Source organism: Papaver somniferum, chromosome 3 (genome assembly GCF_003573695.1).
Source record: "Papaver somniferum cultivar HN1 chromosome 3, ASM357369v1, whole genome shotgun sequence".
In the NCBI taxonomy this organism is placed as follows: domain Eukaryota; kingdom Viridiplantae; phylum Streptophyta; class Magnoliopsida; order Ranunculales; family Papaveraceae; genus Papaver; species Papaver somniferum.
Window position 1 is genome coordinate 119,679,382 of NC_039360.1, and position 20,354 is coordinate 119,699,735.

The 20,354-nt window shown below is 41.5% G+C and overlaps 3 protein-coding genes across 7 annotated transcripts; 1 reads left to right on the forward strand and 2 right to left on the reverse strand.

Annotated features, from left to right (window-relative positions):
• Window positions 1-158: 158 nt before the first annotated feature.
• LOC113357170 (calmodulin-lysine N-methyltransferase-like) lies at window positions 159-7,196 on the reverse strand. 3 transcript variants are annotated; one of them, XM_026600466.1, is made up of 9 exons: window positions 6,978-7,196; window positions 6,653-6,857; window positions 6,445-6,524; window positions 6,214-6,274; window positions 5,984-6,099; window positions 5,309-5,441; window positions 4,072-4,333; window positions 3,051-3,085; window positions 2,740-2,936 (listed from the first exon to the last, which is right to left on the reverse strand). In XM_026600466.1, the coding sequence occupies exons 1-9, from the start codon at window positions 7,087-7,089 to the stop codon at window positions 2,921-2,923; spliced, it is 1,020 nt and encodes a 339-aa protein (XP_026456251.1). In that variant the 5' UTR covers window positions 7,090-7,196; the 3' UTR covers window positions 2,740-2,920. The 3 variants fall into 3 exon arrangements, with proteins under 3 accessions (XP_026456253.1, XP_026456251.1, XP_026456252.1); XM_026600468.1 differs by lacking the exons at window positions 2,740-2,936; window positions 3,051-3,085 and adding an exon at window positions 159-177 and having other exon boundaries at window positions 6,978-7,195; XM_026600467.1 differs by lacking the exons at window positions 2,740-2,936; window positions 3,051-3,085 and having other exon boundaries at window positions 3,667-4,333; window positions 6,978-7,193.
• LOC113357171 (thaumatin-like protein 1) lies at window positions 602-2,596 on the forward strand. 2 transcript variants are annotated; one of them, XM_026600470.1, is made up of 2 exons: window positions 602-1,729; window positions 2,105-2,596. In XM_026600470.1, exons 1-2 carry the CDS (start codon window positions 957-959, stop codon window positions 2,298-2,300), a joined length of 969 nt encoding a protein of 322 aa, XP_026456255.1. In that variant the 5' UTR covers window positions 602-956; the 3' UTR covers window positions 2,301-2,596. The 2 variants fall into 2 exon arrangements, with proteins under 2 accessions (XP_026456255.1, XP_026456254.1); XM_026600469.1 differs by having other exon boundaries at window positions 787-1,729; window positions 2,090-2,559.
• Window positions 7,197-7,345: 149 nt separating the features above from the next.
• Window positions 7,346-10,716, reverse strand: LOC113357169 (oligopeptide transporter 7-like). 2 transcript variants are annotated; one of them, XM_026600464.1, is made up of 7 exons: window positions 10,582-10,716; window positions 9,868-10,403; window positions 9,630-9,727; window positions 8,889-9,479; window positions 8,467-8,722; window positions 8,190-8,372; window positions 7,346-8,108 (listed from the first exon to the last, which is right to left on the reverse strand). In XM_026600464.1, exons 1-7 carry the CDS (start codon window positions 10,610-10,612, stop codon window positions 7,494-7,496), a joined length of 2,310 nt encoding a protein of 769 aa, XP_026456249.1. In that variant the 5' UTR covers window positions 10,613-10,716; the 3' UTR covers window positions 7,346-7,493. The 2 variants fall into 2 exon arrangements, with proteins under 2 accessions (XP_026456249.1, XP_026456250.1); XM_026600465.1 differs by lacking the exon at window positions 10,582-10,716 and having other exon boundaries at window positions 9,630-9,757; window positions 9,868-10,010.
• Window positions 10,717-20,354: the final 9,638 nt, after the last annotated feature.

A 20,354-nucleotide genomic window follows, 5' to 3' on the forward strand; every position in this document is an offset into this window, starting at 1 on the left:
AACCGTACCTGACAGAGAGTAGCCAAGGATGTTCCAAGAGAGTGCGCATTGTGGATGAAATTCCCTCCGCGCTCCACGGACCCCACGTTTGTTGGTGAATCGCAATCCTCTATCCATGGGGACTTCTAACTAGGATTGGTTGGTGCAGTGCCGGTGGAGTTCTCTTTTCTCTTTTTACTGAAACAACCGTAGGTGATGACTGATGAGTCTTCTAAATGTAAAATAATTAATTTTTATGGGAACCTATGTTTAATCAATTCTGTCGGAGATGGGTCTTTAGCCGAATAAATTTTGAAGATAAATCAAATCCAAATCCAACCAATGAGTTATAGCCTACTTGATCAATTCTGTCGGAGATGGGTTTAACTAAGAAGTTCGAGAGCCCATGGTCAATAACATAGTGACTTTGCTATGCTCCTCTGGTAAACTGCATCCTAAAATTCTAAGCTAGTAGTGAATTTGAAGGGGATGTATGCCTATGCATGCCTCGCCAATAACTGTACAAGTATTTAAGATGTCAACTCATCCATGCACCTTAGGGAGGGGATTTTAGTCAATGAAAAGGGTGAAATGGATTTGTTTGATATAACGAGCAATAATTTACCACAGTAAACAACCTGATCACCACTGCAACTGTTCCTAGTGATTAGATTTACAAAAAGCAAAAAGGAGCAAGTGAGGGGAGATACAAAGTGGAGTACCATATACATATACATTGTACGTAACAAGGAAGTATCGTTGTCTTGATATAAATAGAGTTGGCAGAGCATATCAATTGATTTCCCTCTCTCCCCTCGCCCCTTGAAATTTCTAGCAAAAAATATCCACACCAGCTGTGCTTCCTAGGAAGATCAACAATCAAGTGTTGGTACAAGTTATTGATATAGCCTACCAGAGGAGAATAATTACTCCATCTCAAAGCTCGAATAATAAAAACTACAACCGGCATCATCATCATGAACTCGTTGTCCTCCTTCAGCTCGTCTTGGTTCCTGGTCATCTTTATCCTAGTTGCCTCGTCCCTGATGCTCTCCTCTACAGGTGTTTCAGGTGCAACATTTACATTTATGAACAAATGCGACTACACGGTTTGGCCTGGAATCCTTGCTAGCTCAGGCAGCCCTCCCCTAGAAAGCACTGGATTTGAGCTATCTAGGGGCACCTATCGTACCCTTCAAGCTCCAACTGGTTGGTCAGGACGATTCTGGGGCAGAACACTATGCAACTTGAATGGATCTGATCAATGGGTTTGTGAAACTGGGGATTGTGGTTCAGGTCAGCTGGAATGCAACGGTGCCGGAGCTGCTCCACCAGCTACCCTAGCTGAGTTCACGCTCGGTTCAGGTGCTAGTACTAGTGGCGGTGATGATTTCTACGATGTTAGCTTAGTGGATGGTTACAATCTACCAATGGTTGTTGAGGCATCCGGTGGGTCGGGTAGCTGTGTGGCGACTGGATGTGTAACGGATTTGAACAAGCAGTGCCCAACTGAGTTAAGGGTGGGAAATGGTCAGGCATGTAAAAGTGCGTGCGAGGCATTTGGGACACCAGAATACTGTTGCAGTGGTGAGTATGGTAACCCTAACACATGCAGGCCATCAGTGTACTCACAAATGTTCAAGTCAGCATGTCCGAGGTCATACAGCTACGCTTACGACGATGCTACCAGTACATTTACGTGCATGGGTGCTGATTATATCATCACATTTTGTCCATCTTATTCAAAGAGGTAAAAGTTTAAGCAATTGAATTGAAGAGATCAGCCAGCTTACCAACAGTAACTTCATTTTTTGTTTCACAAAAGAGATTTTGCCTTGACAGACGATATTCTATTCTTTACAGGAAAACAAAAGCTTTTATGCTTCAGCAAAAAAAAAAAAAAAAACACTTTTTCTTCGAAATGTTTTATTCTTCTTTTTCATAAAGTTGGTTCGATTCTCATCTAAAACCCAAGTGAGGATCACTTTCATCATGACTAGCTACTTGTGGAGCTTGCTTTTAGTTTCTTTATTTTCTTTTATTGTTTTTAGGATTTCATTGCTGTTTTTCATTTTATGTCATTAAACTTTTTTAAATGTTAAACTAACAGTCAGAAATCTTCAAGAGATTCAACACCGAAAACAACAGAAGGAGAATCTGGATCAGGATCATCAACTCCAACCTCGACTCAATCAGAAGGAGAGATGTTAGCAGATGGTTCATGGTTAGCAGGCTTAGCTGCCGGAGATTCCACAAGGAACCTCGCTTCTGCAATCACGGTTGCTGCATCTACCACCATTCTCATCCTCACTTTCTTCTAGTTGCAGTCTTTCTTTACTCCTCTTTTTCTCAATACTCTTCAGCAGAAGCCAAGGGAGGAGGAGGAAATTATTCATTAGTTAGTGTCAATGATTTCTTACTGACTTCCAACCTAAAACTTAAAATTGCTTCGGATTGGGAGTTGGGTTTTTGATTTGTTGAGAAAGTTGACAGAATAACATATTGTAAACCACCATTTTGCATTTTCCCACACCTTTAATTTATTTAATGAGTGTCCCTAGATGTAATTATACCAAAAAAGGGAAAAAGAAAAAAGAAAAAAACTTGTACAGAGCTATTTTTCTTTTCAGAAACATTATGCGATTCGATTCGAACTGAATGGTTTGTGGATAGTGAGAGACTGTTCCGCCTCTAGTAGGATGGTGCATACGAAACTCACCAGCAAACTAAGCACCCTAATTCCTACTTGCCCATAAAAAAAAATTGGTGGTTCCTAATTTGCTTAGATTGCCTTGAATCCAGATTATATTATATGGTTGGTAGTTAGTACTTAGTAGTTCAAGGAACAAAAGCAAAGACTTTCCAAGCCTAACGTTTGGTCTGCCATGTATCTCAATGTTGGTGAATTATAAACCAGTGGAGTGTACTCTAAGCCTCATCATTACATTCTTCTCTTTCTGAAAACGGGATTCAATTGTTTAAAGAGTGGAGCCAAAAGAACCTTATATTCGAATGTCATCATTCTGAATGAACCTAACTTCCACAAGAGAAATTCAGCAAGATAATCTTACCTTTCGAGTCTCCAAAACCTATGTGTTATGGTTGCCTGCGGGACACCGGGCAACAAGCAAATGAGCAGAACTACCTTAAGAGCTAATACTCAACAGTGTGAATGAGATTCTGAGCCAATATGAATTTAGTTAAAGTAGTGAAATCGAAGAAAAAAGAATACTCTGAAGATGATAAAAACAAGAGTTTGTATGAAGGGTAAAGTTTATTTAATTGGCAATTGTTAAAAGATTTCAATAGTGGCATATTCCTGATAGGCCATTTCAGCATATAAATGTAAAAAACAAAGAAGAAAGAAAAGCAAACCGAACATATCTGTTCCTCAATATTCTATTTTAGGTGATCCATAGAGCATCAATTTTGTTTTTTTATCTGTTCCTAAATTCCCGCTAGCATCATCTTCCACTAGTTAGTGGAAGGCTATGGCCCTAAAACTTTGATTATTATGGACAGCTACAATCATCTTTTCTATTCTTTTATGTTATATATGCATTGAGAATAAGCACTATTATTTTGTCAAAAAAAGCTAAAAACATAGGATACATATGCAAGCAAAAGATGAAGAAATGAATTCATTATGCCAAATCCCATTAATGAAGAAGATTAAAGAACCTCATGCTGTGTCAAAACGATTCTTTAAGTGATAAAAAAAAGGCATAACCAATATGAATAAGATCAGTCAAAGACAGTTACTAAAATACTTCTTTCTTCTAATTTGATGAACCTTAAATTGCTAAATGGCTTTACATGGATAAGAAACCATTGAATTCATGTAGTGGTGAGCAAAGTGGGGGCAAGTTTTTTCAAGGACCCACCAGCCACTAGGCAAAGATGATAAATCAGTGCTTAAAGTAAATTCTACGGCGATGTATCCCTGAAAACGTAAAGGGCCCAGGCCTGAAGCATTGGTGAACTCCAAGTGATAAAACAACCTGGATATCAGACTCAACTTTGACTTGAGCAAGGAAAATGTTTCTGATATATATAAAAGTGGACCAGTTTAGTCTAGAATGTTATCCTTACCAGCACTGGGTAGGAGTGATCCTTTTCGTAGTTGGGCCAGGAGTCATCGCCATGAAGAAATTTTTGATGATGCTGCCAAACTTCATTGTCGTAGTTTTCAGTTATGCTGTAATGCATCCCAATCTCATTGACTTTCTCTAGAAACTTGTCCAACGAATTCCCTCTTTTGGGGCTCAAAAATATTGCTTCAGAATCCTTTGATGATCTTAGCAAGGCCCTGACTGTTTTGGCTAGGCCTTCATGGAACTCTTTGAAGAAGGTGCTGCAGAGGATAAATGCTATGTCAGAAGTTTGATAGAAATGCTCAGTCTTAGGAGAATAACATGAAAAAATTACAGGTACAGAACCAAGTTTTTTGTCATAGAGGAGAAAAGAGATGGAAAACGTGACAACTTTAAACATTTGCAAATTACAAACTCAAGTTATTAAAGTCTTCAAATATCAATATCTAAAATAGGAAAAAAAAATTACATTCTGAACTTCGGAGGTACATGAAATCAAAACAACATTTCAAAGAGTGACCACTTAACTAATAGGTCTGCAATGAGTAAGACCACCAAACAACAGTAAATAGCTACCCATCGGACAAAAAGTGATTTTTAACATGACAATTAGTGACCAACACACTTAACTAATAGCAACAGGTAAGACCAACAAACGACCCATCAGATGAAAGAGGATTTTCAGCATAACAATTAGAGACCTGACACAAAGTCCAAATACTAGATGGGACAAATGACTGGTATGCTATCCGATCAGAAGTGAATAGAAAATTGAAAACCTATTCCAGATCCAAGATTATGAAAGAACATAATGCCTCGAAAATTCATTTTTAAAATAAAATGAAAACTTCAAATAGAAGAACCTTTTGAGACTACGACTCAAGGCTAGGTAGTAACGTTTTTTACTCGATAAGTGTCTCTTGATATCTAACATAAACATATTTCGGTTCTAAACATCTAAAACTTATGTATCGAGTATACTCTATTCTCTTGCTGTTTTGGCCACTAAGTTAGCAAAAAAGCCACTCTGTTCCTAATTTAAGGCTGCATCTCCCCTTGCCATAAACGCTAAACAACCAGGTTCACCCCCGATAAAATCTTTCGAAACAAATCTTTTTTGTGTGTTCATTACTTCATCCTGGATATAAAAAGACCTAACTTCAACACATTCAACACAGGCATAATGTTCGGAATAATGAATTAAGCACAAAGAGGCTCCAGAGTAATGAAAGTACCAGTCACTGGCCACGATGATATCAAAGGTGTCCAGGACTTCTGGAACTTGCTCCTGATTCCAGTGCAATATCATAGACTTCACTTTTGTATCAGCAAATGCTGCAGAGTTGGCATTTATATTGCGCTGAATATCTGCATGTTAAGAACTTGATACAAAATGATACAACAAAAAGCAACTGAATGCAAGATAGACGCAAACAATGGGTATTAACCGCTGTCTGTATAAGCGACTCTGAAACAAGTAAACTACAACCACAACAATGAGATGAGCTCATGTATTATTGCCAGTGACAGTGAAAAAAACAACAGTAATCACTTGAATATATCATTCCATCGCAGTGCAAGTCCTCTAGATACCAGGAGCCCAGAGAACAGGGAGTTGCGAGCAAGCGTATGTAGAAACAAATCAATACACAAATTCTACTGAGGTGAACATATTCACATAGCTGCCGGCACTGTCATCAAACATTAATCATGGATTTGAAATATGGATATGAAACACCCGCAAGGCAGATTTTCGAGGCAATAACTGAAAGCAAAGACAAGGACAGAATACATGATCCAGCATATCAAATAGGAAGATATCCCATTTTTTGTGTCCTATCTTACCAGTCAACTAGATGGGATCACCAGAATACAGTACAGATTAACACTGACAGATATAGAGAGGATACAATTGACTACTTGAGGATTCCCATCAGATATTACAACCTCTGATGCATCGGTAGCGGCCGCAATGACTAACCCAGCCAATCCATAGCCAGCTCCAAGCTCGATTATTCTTTTGGATCTGTTGAAAAACAGCACAGTTTATATACACGTGAAATACGAAATACATTGCCAGCATAATAGAAATAAAAGAAGCATTAGGGAAAAGACAAAAGCATAAAAACATCCAAAGAACCTGAATTTATCTGCATGACTCAAGCAAAAGTACGCAAGAACATCTTCTGATGGCCAATTACCTACATAAGACAAACAAATTAATGTGAGCATTATGCATTGTGCTCCAATGTGAATATGACCAAGAAGTAAGTTAGAGTTTCATATTACAGAGAGGTATCTGAGCAAATCAGTGAGAACAAAAATGAAAAATATAAACATATTGAGGTTATCGATAACATAGGAAACTTACAAACAAGTCCGGTATTGTCAATGTTATATTTGTTACATATCTCAAAATCGTTGAGGCTGACATTGTTCTCAACTCTTTGGCTGCAAAAAATAAAATAAAATTACACATCATTTTCATAAGTAACACCAAATTTGATCCCCAAAGAAGCTTCAGTAAGGAATTTTCTATCTTAAGTTTAAAATTTTAGTGGATAATAACTCAAAATCACCTCATAATAAGCGTTGGAGCTGTATCCAATGGTAATGTATATGAGACATAAATGTCGTTGGATTTATCATCCAAGTGTGGTTCTTCTAGTGTTGATGTTATCTTGTTGTTGTTAATGATTTGAGATTTGATCAAGTTAAAACCCTGTCCTGTCTTCCTAGATATAAGCTTAAGCTTTTCTCCCATTTCAGATGTTGTTGTACTATCTTTACACAAATAAAAGCAAAATCCAAAAACAAACAAGGCACAGTTTGCATTGGTAAACAGAAACCCTAACCGTATACAGTTAAAAATGGAAAATAGACAAAGAGGGAAACAAATCAAACCTGTGTGTGAAGAATTATTTCCAGAGAGAAATGCCTTTCGAAGAATTCCCCACCTTAGAGACGGCTTAGATGATAATGAAGATGGTGGATTATCTTCTTTCTCGTCCTCCATTGTTTCGCCTCACTGTTTCTCTCTCCCTCTGCGCTTCTTCACAATTTTGAGCGACCTCATTTCTTTGTTAATGTTGCAGGGGAACAACAGACAATCCTGACCGTCTAATTAATGCAACCACAGGGTCAGTCATGTGTCCGGGGTTTGTTTGGCATTTTCTTGTTTCTTCTCTATGTTAATCCAAATGGATCTCTAAGAAGGCCTCCTTATTCATCTTAAGTTCGCCAAGAAATCTGTTATTCTGTACTATAATGTCTTTGCAAACAATTGCTCTCAATGCAAATTCACAATTTTCACAGTGTTTTAGCTTAAGTTATGGTAAAGTCAGATATTTGATTACACGTTTTGACAACATTTTACAAACAAATGAAAGAGATTGTCAAAGACAATACAAGCGGAATCAATTAAAGAATTGGGCAATGATCGATGAAAACGCCTGGAGCAGTAGGGCAAGAAGCTAAAGAACAACCATCCGAGCCGCTACCCCACCAATGGAGGCTGATACGGTTCAACCCAAGGAATGCGTGAAGCAACACGCCCATGAAGGCTAGACCAGCATCAAGTGCTCCAGAAAGGACGTAATTATGGCGCTTCCACCAATTACGATGGTACCTATATGCGACATATCCACTCAGGAATGCAACGATGATCCAGCTCGTGTAATTTACTGCGGTAGCTGGGGGCATGTTTACCATGCCGCCTAGAAGCACAGGCATGGTGATGAGTCGGATCCATTGCTGGCTAGGGAAGGCCTTGTGTGCTAGCCAAACTAGTAGAGGAGCTACAGCACCGGCTAAGAAGAACCAGTTGATAGCTGAATATGAACCCAGATCTCCAAATATGCGCCGAGGCCCAACCAATCCCCATATAACCGATGCGTCATAAAACACATGGTCAGATGGGCAAGTCCATGGGCTGCCTGCAGGTAGTAATGCTCTATCACAAATATCAGGAATTGTTTCCATGACCCACCATGCTGTTCCTAAGTGAACCACTGCAGATACCAGAGTTCCCACGACCTGATTACCATCGTACCTTTGAGTGAGAAAGAGTGCATAATGAAAGTACACGCTAAAGGAAATTACTGATGGGTGATTTACCTGAGCCATGAACATTGTTCTTGGGGGGATTTTCATGTAGTGTCCAAGTTTGAAGTCTTCCAAAAATGCAAGACCCTGTTTCATACTGATGAACCCATACACCTTGAAGCACATATTAGCAACAGGGCGCTCCGGGTAAATATAACCAATGATATACTCTGTTATGACATTCAAGGCTGGTGACTGTACTTCCATTACACATAAGATTAGATCAGATAGACATTTTATCGGCAAGTAAACTTATGACAGTACCTAAACCGATCATCGGAAAGCATACCTGATTCGTGGTGGCTCGTATTACTCCAATAGGAAGAGTGAAGAAAAAGGCAAGGGCACATGCTAGCAAGACAGCCCACCAAGGAAATTGGAGTTGGTCATTGTAATACTGGCAAGCAACAATTGTGGCAATGATGTTCACCAAGAGAATGCACCCAAACCACCATTCAGGGACTTGCTTGTATCTCCTCATTAGCCTCGTGTGAATGTCTACATTCTTCTCTTGCATAGCCCCTTTGGTCAAACCCCATATTTCACTGTACCAACCCATTCATACATGTCACACCAATTCAATCATAGTCTCTATACAATATTGAGGATAGAAAACCACCAATGACCAATGTAACCATATACATTTATAATTATGTATATATAGGGTGCTTGGTTCAAAAAGTAAGATTGAAATTTAACTTCATAAATTACCTGCCATGAAAGAGGAGAACATGCATAATTGTGGAAGTAAGGCACGCAAAGCAAATACCATAAGCCATGGCAAAGAAGGTGCTAATACGGAGAGGTCCTATGCGCTCATATGCATCAACGTCAAGGCGGAAATTGGAGTCTACAATTGCAGAGATGTTGTACTTTTGGCCAGTTGATGTGAAGAGACCATCAGAGAATATTGGGAAGGTCTTAGCCTGGTAGATATTGAGCCAGTAAGTGATTGGAGTTATGACATACATGACAAGTACGAAACCAACTGCAATGTTAGCTGTTGCAAACCATGGGCTAGCAAGTGGGCTCCCCAAGTAAGAAGATATAGAAGACCAATCAAGTCCAATAGCACCAACACCAAGCCCATGAAGTCCGGAACCAATTTGTTGGGCTAAGATAGAATTAGGAAATATCCAACAGATCCAGGAAAGGGAAGTCAGCATTGGAAAAAGGTATCCTGGAAAAACGTAGTAGGCAAAGCTGCAGACAAGTGCAATTAAGAAGAACTGATTGCGGGTGAGTCCTTTTCTTTCTCCAGAATTAGACCACCTGCCCCTCTTCTCTTTCTCATGTAAAGACCTGCCCAATATTCATAAAAATTGAAATTCCAGCAGGGACAAATTTGTTTGGGGCCGCCAGTAATACGGCATCAACTCACAATCCTATACACAGTATTGGAAGCTTACAAAGCATGACTAGTGCGAATTATTTCAGAGTAATGGAAGGTACCTGAATAGAGAGACCTGAACAAGATTCTGTGGCCACCACATAGCCGCTGGCTCCACCAAGTAGCGCCGGAATATTCCCGCCCATCCAAATCCCAATACCTAGTACCACCACCAAACGCACCAGACAACCTTTTCCAATTTAAATTAAAAAATTCTTAACAGTACCAACTAAATCATTTTCTAGCTACATTAATCGAATAATATTTAGTTGTTAGTGGAGGAGCCGATGAGGGATGTACCTGAGTGGTGACAACAATGATCAAAGAAACAAAGAATGTCAAATTCTTCTTGTAAAAGATCTTGACAGCCGTAATAATGTGGACAGCATAAACATTTCCAGCTCCGGAATTAGCAAATATAGTAATTAAGACATGTTCTTTGACATTAAACGGACCCGGATTAAGAGTGAATTCCCATTTGTTGCCTTTGAAGAACACCCGATCAGTGATGATAGAAGCCATAAGGTGACCAAGCGGGACAACTGCAATTTGAGCTGAAATTGAAGTGATGGACAATGGTTCTTTCCTATACCAAAAGAATTGGTTAAGGAACGATAGAAGCACGCAGGCTAAGGTACCCAAGACCCACATCCTGAATGTCAAGACAGGTAACGTCGGGTCGTCATCGATAGGTACCGTAAGCGCGACTTGCTCGATCGGTGAATTGCTTTCCGATGAATCAGAAACAGACGTCTCCTCCTGATCATTTCTAAAGTTTGAATTCGAAGTGGATGATGATGGTCGGTTGTGGACATCGTTGTGGAAGACCTTTGAAACTAATTAATAGGAAGAAACATAGAAGAACTAAGAAGGTATGCACATAAAAGGGAAATCATAAGATTCGACAGAAACTAAAAAGGTTTATCTAAAGCAAAAAAAAAAAAAATCCAGATTTAAGAGAACAAATTAAGAAAGAGAATCTGAGCAAGATAGAAAGAGAGAAAGCAGCCTTACTTAGAGGAGCTTGAAATTCGTTAGATTCCATTTCTGTTTGGTTTGTCTTTCGGAGGTTTTCGAGGATAAAAGTTAGTTGGGGGGCATGATTGGTGATGATACAACATCGTTCAAGCTCTTTAAACTCTCTCAAAGAAGAAGAAAATGGGGAGAGTAAAATATTTAGGTGGACTTTTGTCTTGATGAATGGACCGCGCTGCCCACGTGCTCATATCGTGTACCCGACCTGGATCACAAGCCAGGTACAATCCTTGAGAAATTTACCCCGCTATCTTTGTTTTTACTGTGTTTAGTCTTGTAAATTTATGTATTTTACTGGATAGTTATCTAGAGTTTGCCGGTGTCACTGTAATAAAGTGGTAAAGTCGCTGGTTGATGATACCAGTGACCTATTTATACACATAATCAGTAACCAACCACGTGTTAAGAAGTAGACGCATGTGCTAAATCAGCGTGAGGAGCATCAAGACAATGATGCCACGTCGCAACACTAGAAGAACAGGATCACCATCTCCTGCCACGTATTCATCATCATGCGGATCCGACGATGACAAATCGAGGGCTACCAAAGGAGTGAGCTACTGCAAAGTACCCTATCAGACCCATAGGCCTACTTTACTCTATCCCGAGACTGATCCAAAATCAAGGGCAGAGATTAATCTAACCGACAAGGATGTGACAGGGGCATCAGACAGTTGTCTGACGCGTGCGGACTGTCCAACCACCCGCCTTAAATGCTACATGCATAGGGTACGTGTCAAGTATCATGTGGAGGAATAAGCGACAACTCATCGTTACAACATACTACCGTTAAAGTCATCGGTGCAGAACGAAGATATCAGCGGGATTGGCACGGAGACCAAGGCGATAAGGATACAGCTGTTCCCATGAAGGCCCCACACGGAATCCTTATAAATGCCAAACTCCACTAAGAGAGAAGGGGTCGACCAATTTTAGGAAGAGTAAGAGATAGCCCAAGAGAGAGAAATTGTAAGAGTAAGTATGAGTTATATTCCCCTCTTAGCTTCGTCCCCCACTCAAAGTCACTTGATTATCTTTGTAACCTTTGAATACATAGTGAAACACCAACCCCGTGGACGTAGGCCTTAGTGCTGAACCACGTAAATCTGCGTCTCATTTATATTCTGCACTTAAGATCTTCGTACTTTAACATTATGCATCTTTTAATTCATCATAGGAATCCCTATGATGAGAAACAAGGACGAGCCCGAAGGCTCAGAGTTTCCCCTCTTATCGTATTATGCAACTTTAATCAGATTACTATCCTTTTGCCAGTTTTATAATGATTGTGAATTTGTTTGTGGATACGAGGATACCATCGTTATTTCCGTGTTCACAATCTGGCGCTAGAAACAGGGATTTTTGTCCCGGTAAAAGATTTATCTTTTCTTGTGATTCTACTATTTTGTCTCTCAGCGCTATTTTCAAATAATAGTGTTTTGAGTGGCTTATATTGGTTCTTCCCCAGGGCCCCTTTTAATCAACGTTTTCTGTTACAAAAACTCTTTGGATATGCGTTCATTTTCGCAAGGACCTTTTAGATCTATGTTTTCTTTAAGTATTTCCCAGATCCAAGACCTTTGAATCGACCATTCAACATCGTCCTATAATGCGGATTTTGGGCAGCTCGCCCTTAAAGTTATTTCATGAGAAAATATTTATATCATGTGTTTTCCAATAAATGTACATCGGATCTGCGCTTTCATGCATAAAAATCCTTGGATCTGTTTATTTCCATGAATCATTTTTAGAACCCTAGGTAGATCTATGTTTATGATTGTTGGATTTACCTCTTGCCTTGAAAATGTTTTTGGATCTTCCTGAGACGAAGTTTTCCTTGAAAGTTTTGGATGATTGTTGGATTTACCTCTATGTTTATGATTGCTAACAAATCCCTCGCGAATATTGTTTCTTCGACAATGTTTTATTTTTGCAGAAACAATCGAAGATGTAAAAAGCGAAAGCTGTGGGAAAAGCCAAGGCATCGTCAAAACAAACACCCAGGACGACTCCAGTTATGACACGTAGCAAACAAAAGGGCGAAAAGCTTAAAGCAACCAACAAGAAACAGGATGGAGCATAAAGCACAATGCCATTGGATGCCAGCGCAATAGCAGCGGGGGCGTTGAAAGCAGCAGCAACCAAAGCAGGAGCTTCCAAAGAAGCAGCGACAACCCGAGTCAATGAACAACGAAAGGGGATGGCTGAATCGATGATACAACAACCTATCTACGGGATGCCGCTCACCAACAAGCTGAATCAACCGCCGCTAGCCAACCAACCAGCACAACCGCCGACAGAACTCCCGGCCCTGCCCGCTGATCCACCGGTTCCCATAATACAGACTGTTGATGAAGATCACACAGTAGCCGCCGGTCGACAGATGCAAGTAGGAACCCCGAACCAGGGATCGAACCATTCCATCCAGATGATGGCATAACTTGAAGAGTTGAAGAAAAACCAGAAGGTATACGCTGATGTTGTGGCTCTACTTGCACAAGAGAATCAACAACTCAAGGATAGGATCGTTCAGAGCGCCGAACTAGGGAATTTGCACGATGAAGCTAATTCCAAAGCACCGCTGCCCAATCAGGACCGAAGGATGATAGTGGCCAATGTCAACGATCACGAACCATTAAATCGAAGGGCTGCCAGAGGAAACCGAACATCCGATCCGGATTATACTCCCGAAGACTCAGATTATTTCGATAGTGAGAACCGAAGATCAGGACGATCCACAGTCAGAGAGGACCACGAGCTTGCAATGGAGAATCTTCGTGCTGAAATGATGGTTGAGATCAAGGAGCTGAAAGCCCGACAAGGAGGAGGAAGACTAGAGGAAGTGATGAGAGAAGCCAATACCACACCTTTGACTCCACACTTAGCCAAAGCACTCATTCCCCAGATGTGTCATATCCCAGCGTTCGAGTGTTACGATGGATCCAGCGACCCCGCGGCCCATCTTCGGTATTACAATCGTATTTTAGCCAGATGGGATCAAGATGACGCAGTCCTCTGCAAATACTTCCCTTCAAGCTTGAAAGGATCGGCCTTATCTTGGTTCAATAACCTACCCCAAAACTCTATCGACTCCTACAGCCAGCTCACTGAGAAATTCTTGAGAACTTACATGTACAACAAGGCCGTCAACGCAGGAATGGACAAGCTCTTCTCATTAGCAGTCTCCTACAAAGAAACTATCAGGGAATATACCGATACGTGGCACAAGATCTGTCAAGCAATAGGAAATATGGATCCAGTAGTCAGTATCAATTGCTACAAGTGGGGAATGGATAGGATGAGCCCGCTGTTTGTTGAGATTCACGGAAGTGTCCCCACGACCGAAGGAGATCTTCGAGTAATCATCGAAAAACACGCCAGATTGGAGGAGATCCAGCGGGAAAATCATAGGGCCCAAACGCAAATATCTCAACGGACCAACTCAGTGGAGAAAGCCAGCGGATCCAAGAGAGGCAACTCAGCTGAACGTCCCAACGAAGATAAGAGAGGATGAAGGGATGATCGTCGGCGTGATGATCGTAAATTTGAAGATCAGGTATATACGAAGCTGAACACCAACTACACTCGCATCCTAAGAGAGATTAAGGGTCGTGAAAATCTAGAATGGCCTTGGTCCAAAAGAAAGCATCCCCCAAGGTCCGAGAAGTCAAGAAATTACTGCGAGTACCATTGTTTTAACGGCCATCAAACCGAAAAATGCAAGAACCTCAAGATAATGATCCAGAAGCTGATCAACGCTGGCGACCTCAAGCAGTACATACAGAAGGCAGAAACCGATGATAGGTCCAAATGAAGCAAGCAAGTCCAACTACCTGAAGGCAATCGAACACTCAATGCTATTTCATGCTCCGAACCTAATGGCCCCTCATCAACAGCCCAGATAGGGAAGAGATTGAGAAAGCAATTTGAGGACTATTGCGAGCTGTACAAAATCGATGGAGTCGAAGTTGATGAGCACGAACAATGGATGAACGCACCAATAACACTCGAAGCTGAAGATATTGAGGAATATATGAAGGACCACAACGATCCTTTAGTTCTTACATTACCAATTGCAGGATGCAACATCAATAAGGTTCTAATTGACGGAGGGAGCTCAGTCAACGTCTTATTTTATGATACGTTCAAATGGATGGAATTGAATGGTGAGCAACTGATGTCTTCCTACTATACCATCTATGGATTCAACGGTGCACCAACGAAGCCTCTATGAGACATCGTGTTAGAAGTTATGGCAGGACCAATGAAAGTAGATACCCGATTCAGTGTGGTAAATTCTCCTTTTCCCTACAACGCCATCATTGGCCGATGATGGGTGCAAAACTCAAAGGGGTGGCAGCGACATTCACCAGTACCTTAGATTCCCAACACCCGAAGGGCTAATGGAAATTAAGGGAGATCACGTCACCGCCCGCGAGTGCTAGGCCATACAGAACCAACTCAATAATGAACAACATGAATAGCGGAAGTCTCGAAGAAGCAGAAACAAAGCAGCCGCCAAGGACAAGGCGATCGACCTGTACCTTGAGGAAACCTCAGGCAAAACGCTAACGAATGGTAGCAGCGTCCTAATTTCCGAAGCAAGCACCACAACGGCTAAGGGGGCTGAAGATCCTACCAAATAGCAATTAAAGAACGTTCCTCTCTTATGAGAACCGAAGCCCACGTTCACATCGGTCGAACCCTCCAAAAAACATAGGAACTGAAGAGAACCATAAGATGATCAAGATAGGGACCCTGATGGATAAGGATCGAGAAGAGGCCTTAATCAAGCTGCTTAAGGATTATGCAGACATCTTTGCATGGAAACTGAGTGACATGCCCGGGATCGACCCAAAGATCATATAACATGAACTTCGGGTAAAGTCAGGCACGAACCCCTTCAGGCAGAAGCTACGTAAGATAGCACCGGAATACCACCAAGCGGTCGAAAAGGAGCTAACCAGGCTAATGGAGGCAGGATTCATAAAGGAATCCAGATACCCTACCTGGATCTCGAACATGGCCATCGTACCGAAAAAGAACAGAGGGGTGAGGATATGCATCGACTTCACCAACCTCAACAAAGCCTACCCGAAGGATAGCTACCCGCTCCCTAGCATCGATCAACTAGTAGAAGAAGTAGAAGGTCACGATGAGTTATCTTTCATGGGTGTAACAGTAAAGCAGTAGAAGGTCACGATGAGTTATCTTTCATGGATGGACTTTACTGTTACACCCGCATGCCCTTCGGACTAAGGAATGCAGGGGAAACATACCATTGGATGGTCGATGTGATCTTCAAACCATGGATCGGGAAAAGTTTAAAAGTTTATGTTGATGATATGCTCGTAAAAAGTAAGCTGCGCAAAGATCACCATCAAGACCTGAGAAACATTTTCGATGCCATGAGGAAATACAGCATGAAAGTGAATTCAGAAAAGTGTACATTCGGCGTCACATCAGGGAAATTCCTCGGATATATAGTAACGAAGAGGGTCATCGAAGTCGATCCTACTAAGATCCAAGCCATTGTAGAAATGTCGTCCCCGAATAACTTGAAAGAAGTTCAAAAGCTTAACGGATCCCTGGAAGCACTTGGGAGATTCATTGCCAGATCGTCGAACAAGTGAAAGCACTTCTTCAACATCCTCAAGAAGGGGAGTAAGTTTGCATGGACCGCTGAATGCGAAGAAGCCTTCTAGAAGATTAAAGAGTACCTGTCCACGATCCCGATCCTTCAGAAGCCCGATCCCGATGAGGTGTTGGCCCTGTACATAGCAGTGACCGAAGATGCAGTAAGCACAGTCCTGGTAAAAACCAATACGAAGGTCGAGCAACCAATCTATTACGTCATCAAGACTCTCAACCCGGCGGAGAGAAACTACACGAAAATTGATCAACTCATACTAGCATTAGTATGGGAAACCCAAAAGCTGAGGACCTATTTCTTGATTCATTATGTTCGTGTCCCATGTAAAGCGCCGCTGGGAAAGTCGGAAGGATAGCAAAATGGAATTTTTTCTCAAAAGTGCTGGGAAAGTAGGAAGGATAGCAAAATGGAATACTCATCTTGATCAGTTCAATATCATCCACGAGATCCAAACTTCCCAAAAGTCACAAGTATTAGTGGATTTCTTGGCGGACTTACCTCTGGATAACGACGAAGAAGTGAAGGACATACCAGAAGCAGAAGAGGACGGAAAAGATCCAGTTGATGTACTCGAACCCTCAAGCCAAAGAAGATGGTAAGTCTTCGTTGATGGGTCAAGTAATAGAGAAGGTGCAGGTATTGGCATCGTGATCACTACCCCAACCGGAGATAGGATCGTTCCCGCACTAAGATTAGAATTCAAGGGGCATACAAACAACATTGTGGAATACGAAGTTGTAGTACATTCCCTTTGTTTAATAATAGAAATGGGAATAACCGACGTACGCCTAACAAGTGATTCGCAACTGGTCATTCGGCAAATCGAATTGGAATATAATGTTTATGACGAGACCCTCTCAGCATATATGGCTTTGGTCCAAACCTTAGCATCCCAGGTACCCAACATCAAGTTCCGACATCCATGTAGAAAAGACCTCAGGCATGCTGATGCCTTAGCATACATATCGTCTATGTTAAAGGATGAAAGAGTTAAGGCCATCAAGATCACAAGAGTGTATGAGCCGTCGATTACTCCACAACAAGCCTTCGCTACAAATCGTGAAGACGATGTAAGGGAGGACATTGCTGACGATGATGTGGGGGAAGATATCGTCGATGACTTCATAGAAGATGATATCTTATCAAGAGAAAACGAGGACGAAGACTTCAAAAACGAAGAAGATTGGAGAACCGAGGTTCACCTGTTCCTTGAAGAAGGAACGCTGCCAACAGACCTGAAGCAAGATCGAAAGGTACAATCAAAGGCAGGAAGATACGATGTTCGTGACGGAGTTCTTTATAAGAAGTCTTTCCTCGGTCCTCTGTTGCATTGTTTATCCAGAGAAGAGGGTCACCGTATCCTGAAGGACATCCACTACGGGGACGCAGGAAACCACAGCGGGATGAGATCACTAGCCGACAAAGCTAAGATGCAAGGGTATTACTGGCCCCAAATGATACAAGACGCGAACAGGATGTCTAGAAGATGCGAAGAATGCCAGCGTTTTGCTAAGAGAATCCATGCCCCGGCAACGAAGCTAAATTCAGTAGATATCCCCTGACCATTTGCAAAGTATGGAGTAGACATCGTCGGACCCCTGATCGAAGGATCAGGAAAAAGACGATTCCTGATCGTAGCCACGGATTACTTTAGAAAGTGGGTGGAGGCCAAATATCTAGCCAGGATCAGAGACGTAGACGTATTCACATTCATTTTTCAAAATATCATTTGCAGGTTCGGCATTCCCGCAGAAATTGTCTCCGATAATGGTAAGAAGCTGCAAGGAAAGAATATATACATGCTCTTTGATACCTTCAAGATCAGGAAGAACGAGTCAACTCCCATCTACCCCCAAAGTAACGGCCAGGCCAAAGCTAAGAATAAGACTCTTGCTCTTATCCTCAAGAAGTCATTGGATGAACACGAGGGTCGATGGTGTGAACAGCTGCACAATATGCTATGGGCTTACCGAACCACACGCAGGTCCGCTATAGGTGAATCTCCATTCCTCCTCACTTATGGGGCCGAAGCAGTCATTCCGACAGAAATCATCATGCCAACCACGAAGACCAAAGCATGGGAAAAGAACCTAACAGCGGATATGATGTTGGAAAGGCTCGATGACCTGGAAGAAATGAGGGAGACAGCGCTACAAAGAATAGAGAGTTACCAACAAAGATTAGCAAGAGAATACAACAAGAAGGTCAAACTTAGAAATTTTGTAGAAGGACAGTATGTGCTAAGAACTATACTGCAATATCAACGAGAGAAAAAGTGGGGGAAATTAGCACCAACATAGGCAGGACCATTTATCATACATGACATCGCAGGGAACGGATCTTACTATCTGCGTAACCTAAAGGGAGAAATCCTCAGGCACCCCTGGAGTGCAAAATACCTCAAGCCATACTATCCATGAAGCAACGCAGTTTTGCATCTGCGTGAAGAGTACCAGAAGAAGAAGACGTCGTACCCGCTCGACATGTTTCTATCTCTGGACGAGGAGTAGCATACCTCACCATATCAATCAAAACAAGTTTTTCTTTCACGACTGTACTATTAGGGAAAGTAATTACATACAATCTCTCATGACTCCCCTATCAGCGTCTATGAGTATAGGACCATGGGGAAGGATTCCAGTAGAAATAGATACCCAACCAATCAATAAGGCAACAATTCAGCGGAATGGGTGCATGTAAATAACTCAATAACGCATCACATATCCGGGAACGCTGCACTAACCCCCACCGTTCGGTAACCCTCTGGCCCAGGGTTAGCCGACGGGGTGAAAGGTCCAAAGTCAATAATGAAGGTACTTACCTTCGTCATTGCCACCGAACACTTTGTGTTGTTTTACCTTTCTATTTCTCATTATTTAAAACTACTCACTCTAATAATGTTAAATGAACTAGCAATCCAGACAAACCAGAATCGTAGACACCAAAAATAAACGATGATCTATTCCATGAAAGTCGATTACAAGCTCAGAGAATTAAACAAGAAATACAAAAAATATGCCAAAAAATGGCCCTGAGCCGAGTAATCAACAGAGATCAACTTTCTATGACAAACCCAGAGACCTACTTCTCCTTGGAGGACTCAACGGGATCAGCTGGACTTTTCTTCTGGGACTAAGGGACACTTCCCCCCGAAGAAGGATCGGAAGTGTAGGTGAAAGTCTCAGGCATAGGACGACGGATGTACTTCTTAACAATGTCGTGCTCTTTCAGAAGGCTCTGCTCGATCTTGGTTAAAGTCTTGTTAACCTCTTCAGCAAGCTGACAACGAGCCTTATATGCGATAACGGTGGCCTTGAGCTCAGATTGCGACAATGAAGCTTTCAAACGCCCAACCTCCTTGGCTGCCTCCTTTGCTACTTCGTCTCGAGATCCAGCCAACGCCTCATAGTACTTGGTTTGACCCTGCTGATACACTAAGGAAGATTGAGTCTCTTTAAGATTTTCATTTTCAAGGCCAAGATGTCCCTCGATCTCTTTAAAAGAAGAAACAGAATGGTCAGGGGAAAAGAATTACGAACCCATCCACGACCAAACAAATATATACCTTCGATACTAGCCGAAGCTATTTCAAATGCATTAACTACAACATCTCGAGCTTCATCAAGAAAATCATATTCGTCGGAAATTTTCTTATAGTCCACTCGAAGGTTTTTGAGAGTAAATGATGGGCTGTCGTAGACACAACAAATTAATAAATATATTTCCCACAATTAACTGGTAATATAGCGGTAGTAAGAGATCGTTCCCACGGAGAGCTGTGTAATTGATAGGTTATTTGATCAGAAAAATAAAGTAAATAACAAAGGGGGGTTTTGGTTTAAAGATAAATATAAAGACAATAAGATGAAAGGGATGATCAAGGAATCCTTCGCCGTTACCAAGCGATAACTGGATTAATATACTTATCTATCTTTCGTAAGAACCATTCATCACCAACCGTAGAATAACAGCTAGATCAGTGTTATCCCCAAAACTCCTTCAATCACTGGATACGGAAGTTCTCGACTACCAGATTTTGTCCAACGAACCACCAAGTAGTAGATCACTCAAGGTGTAATCCAATTGAACGCCTTAAGAT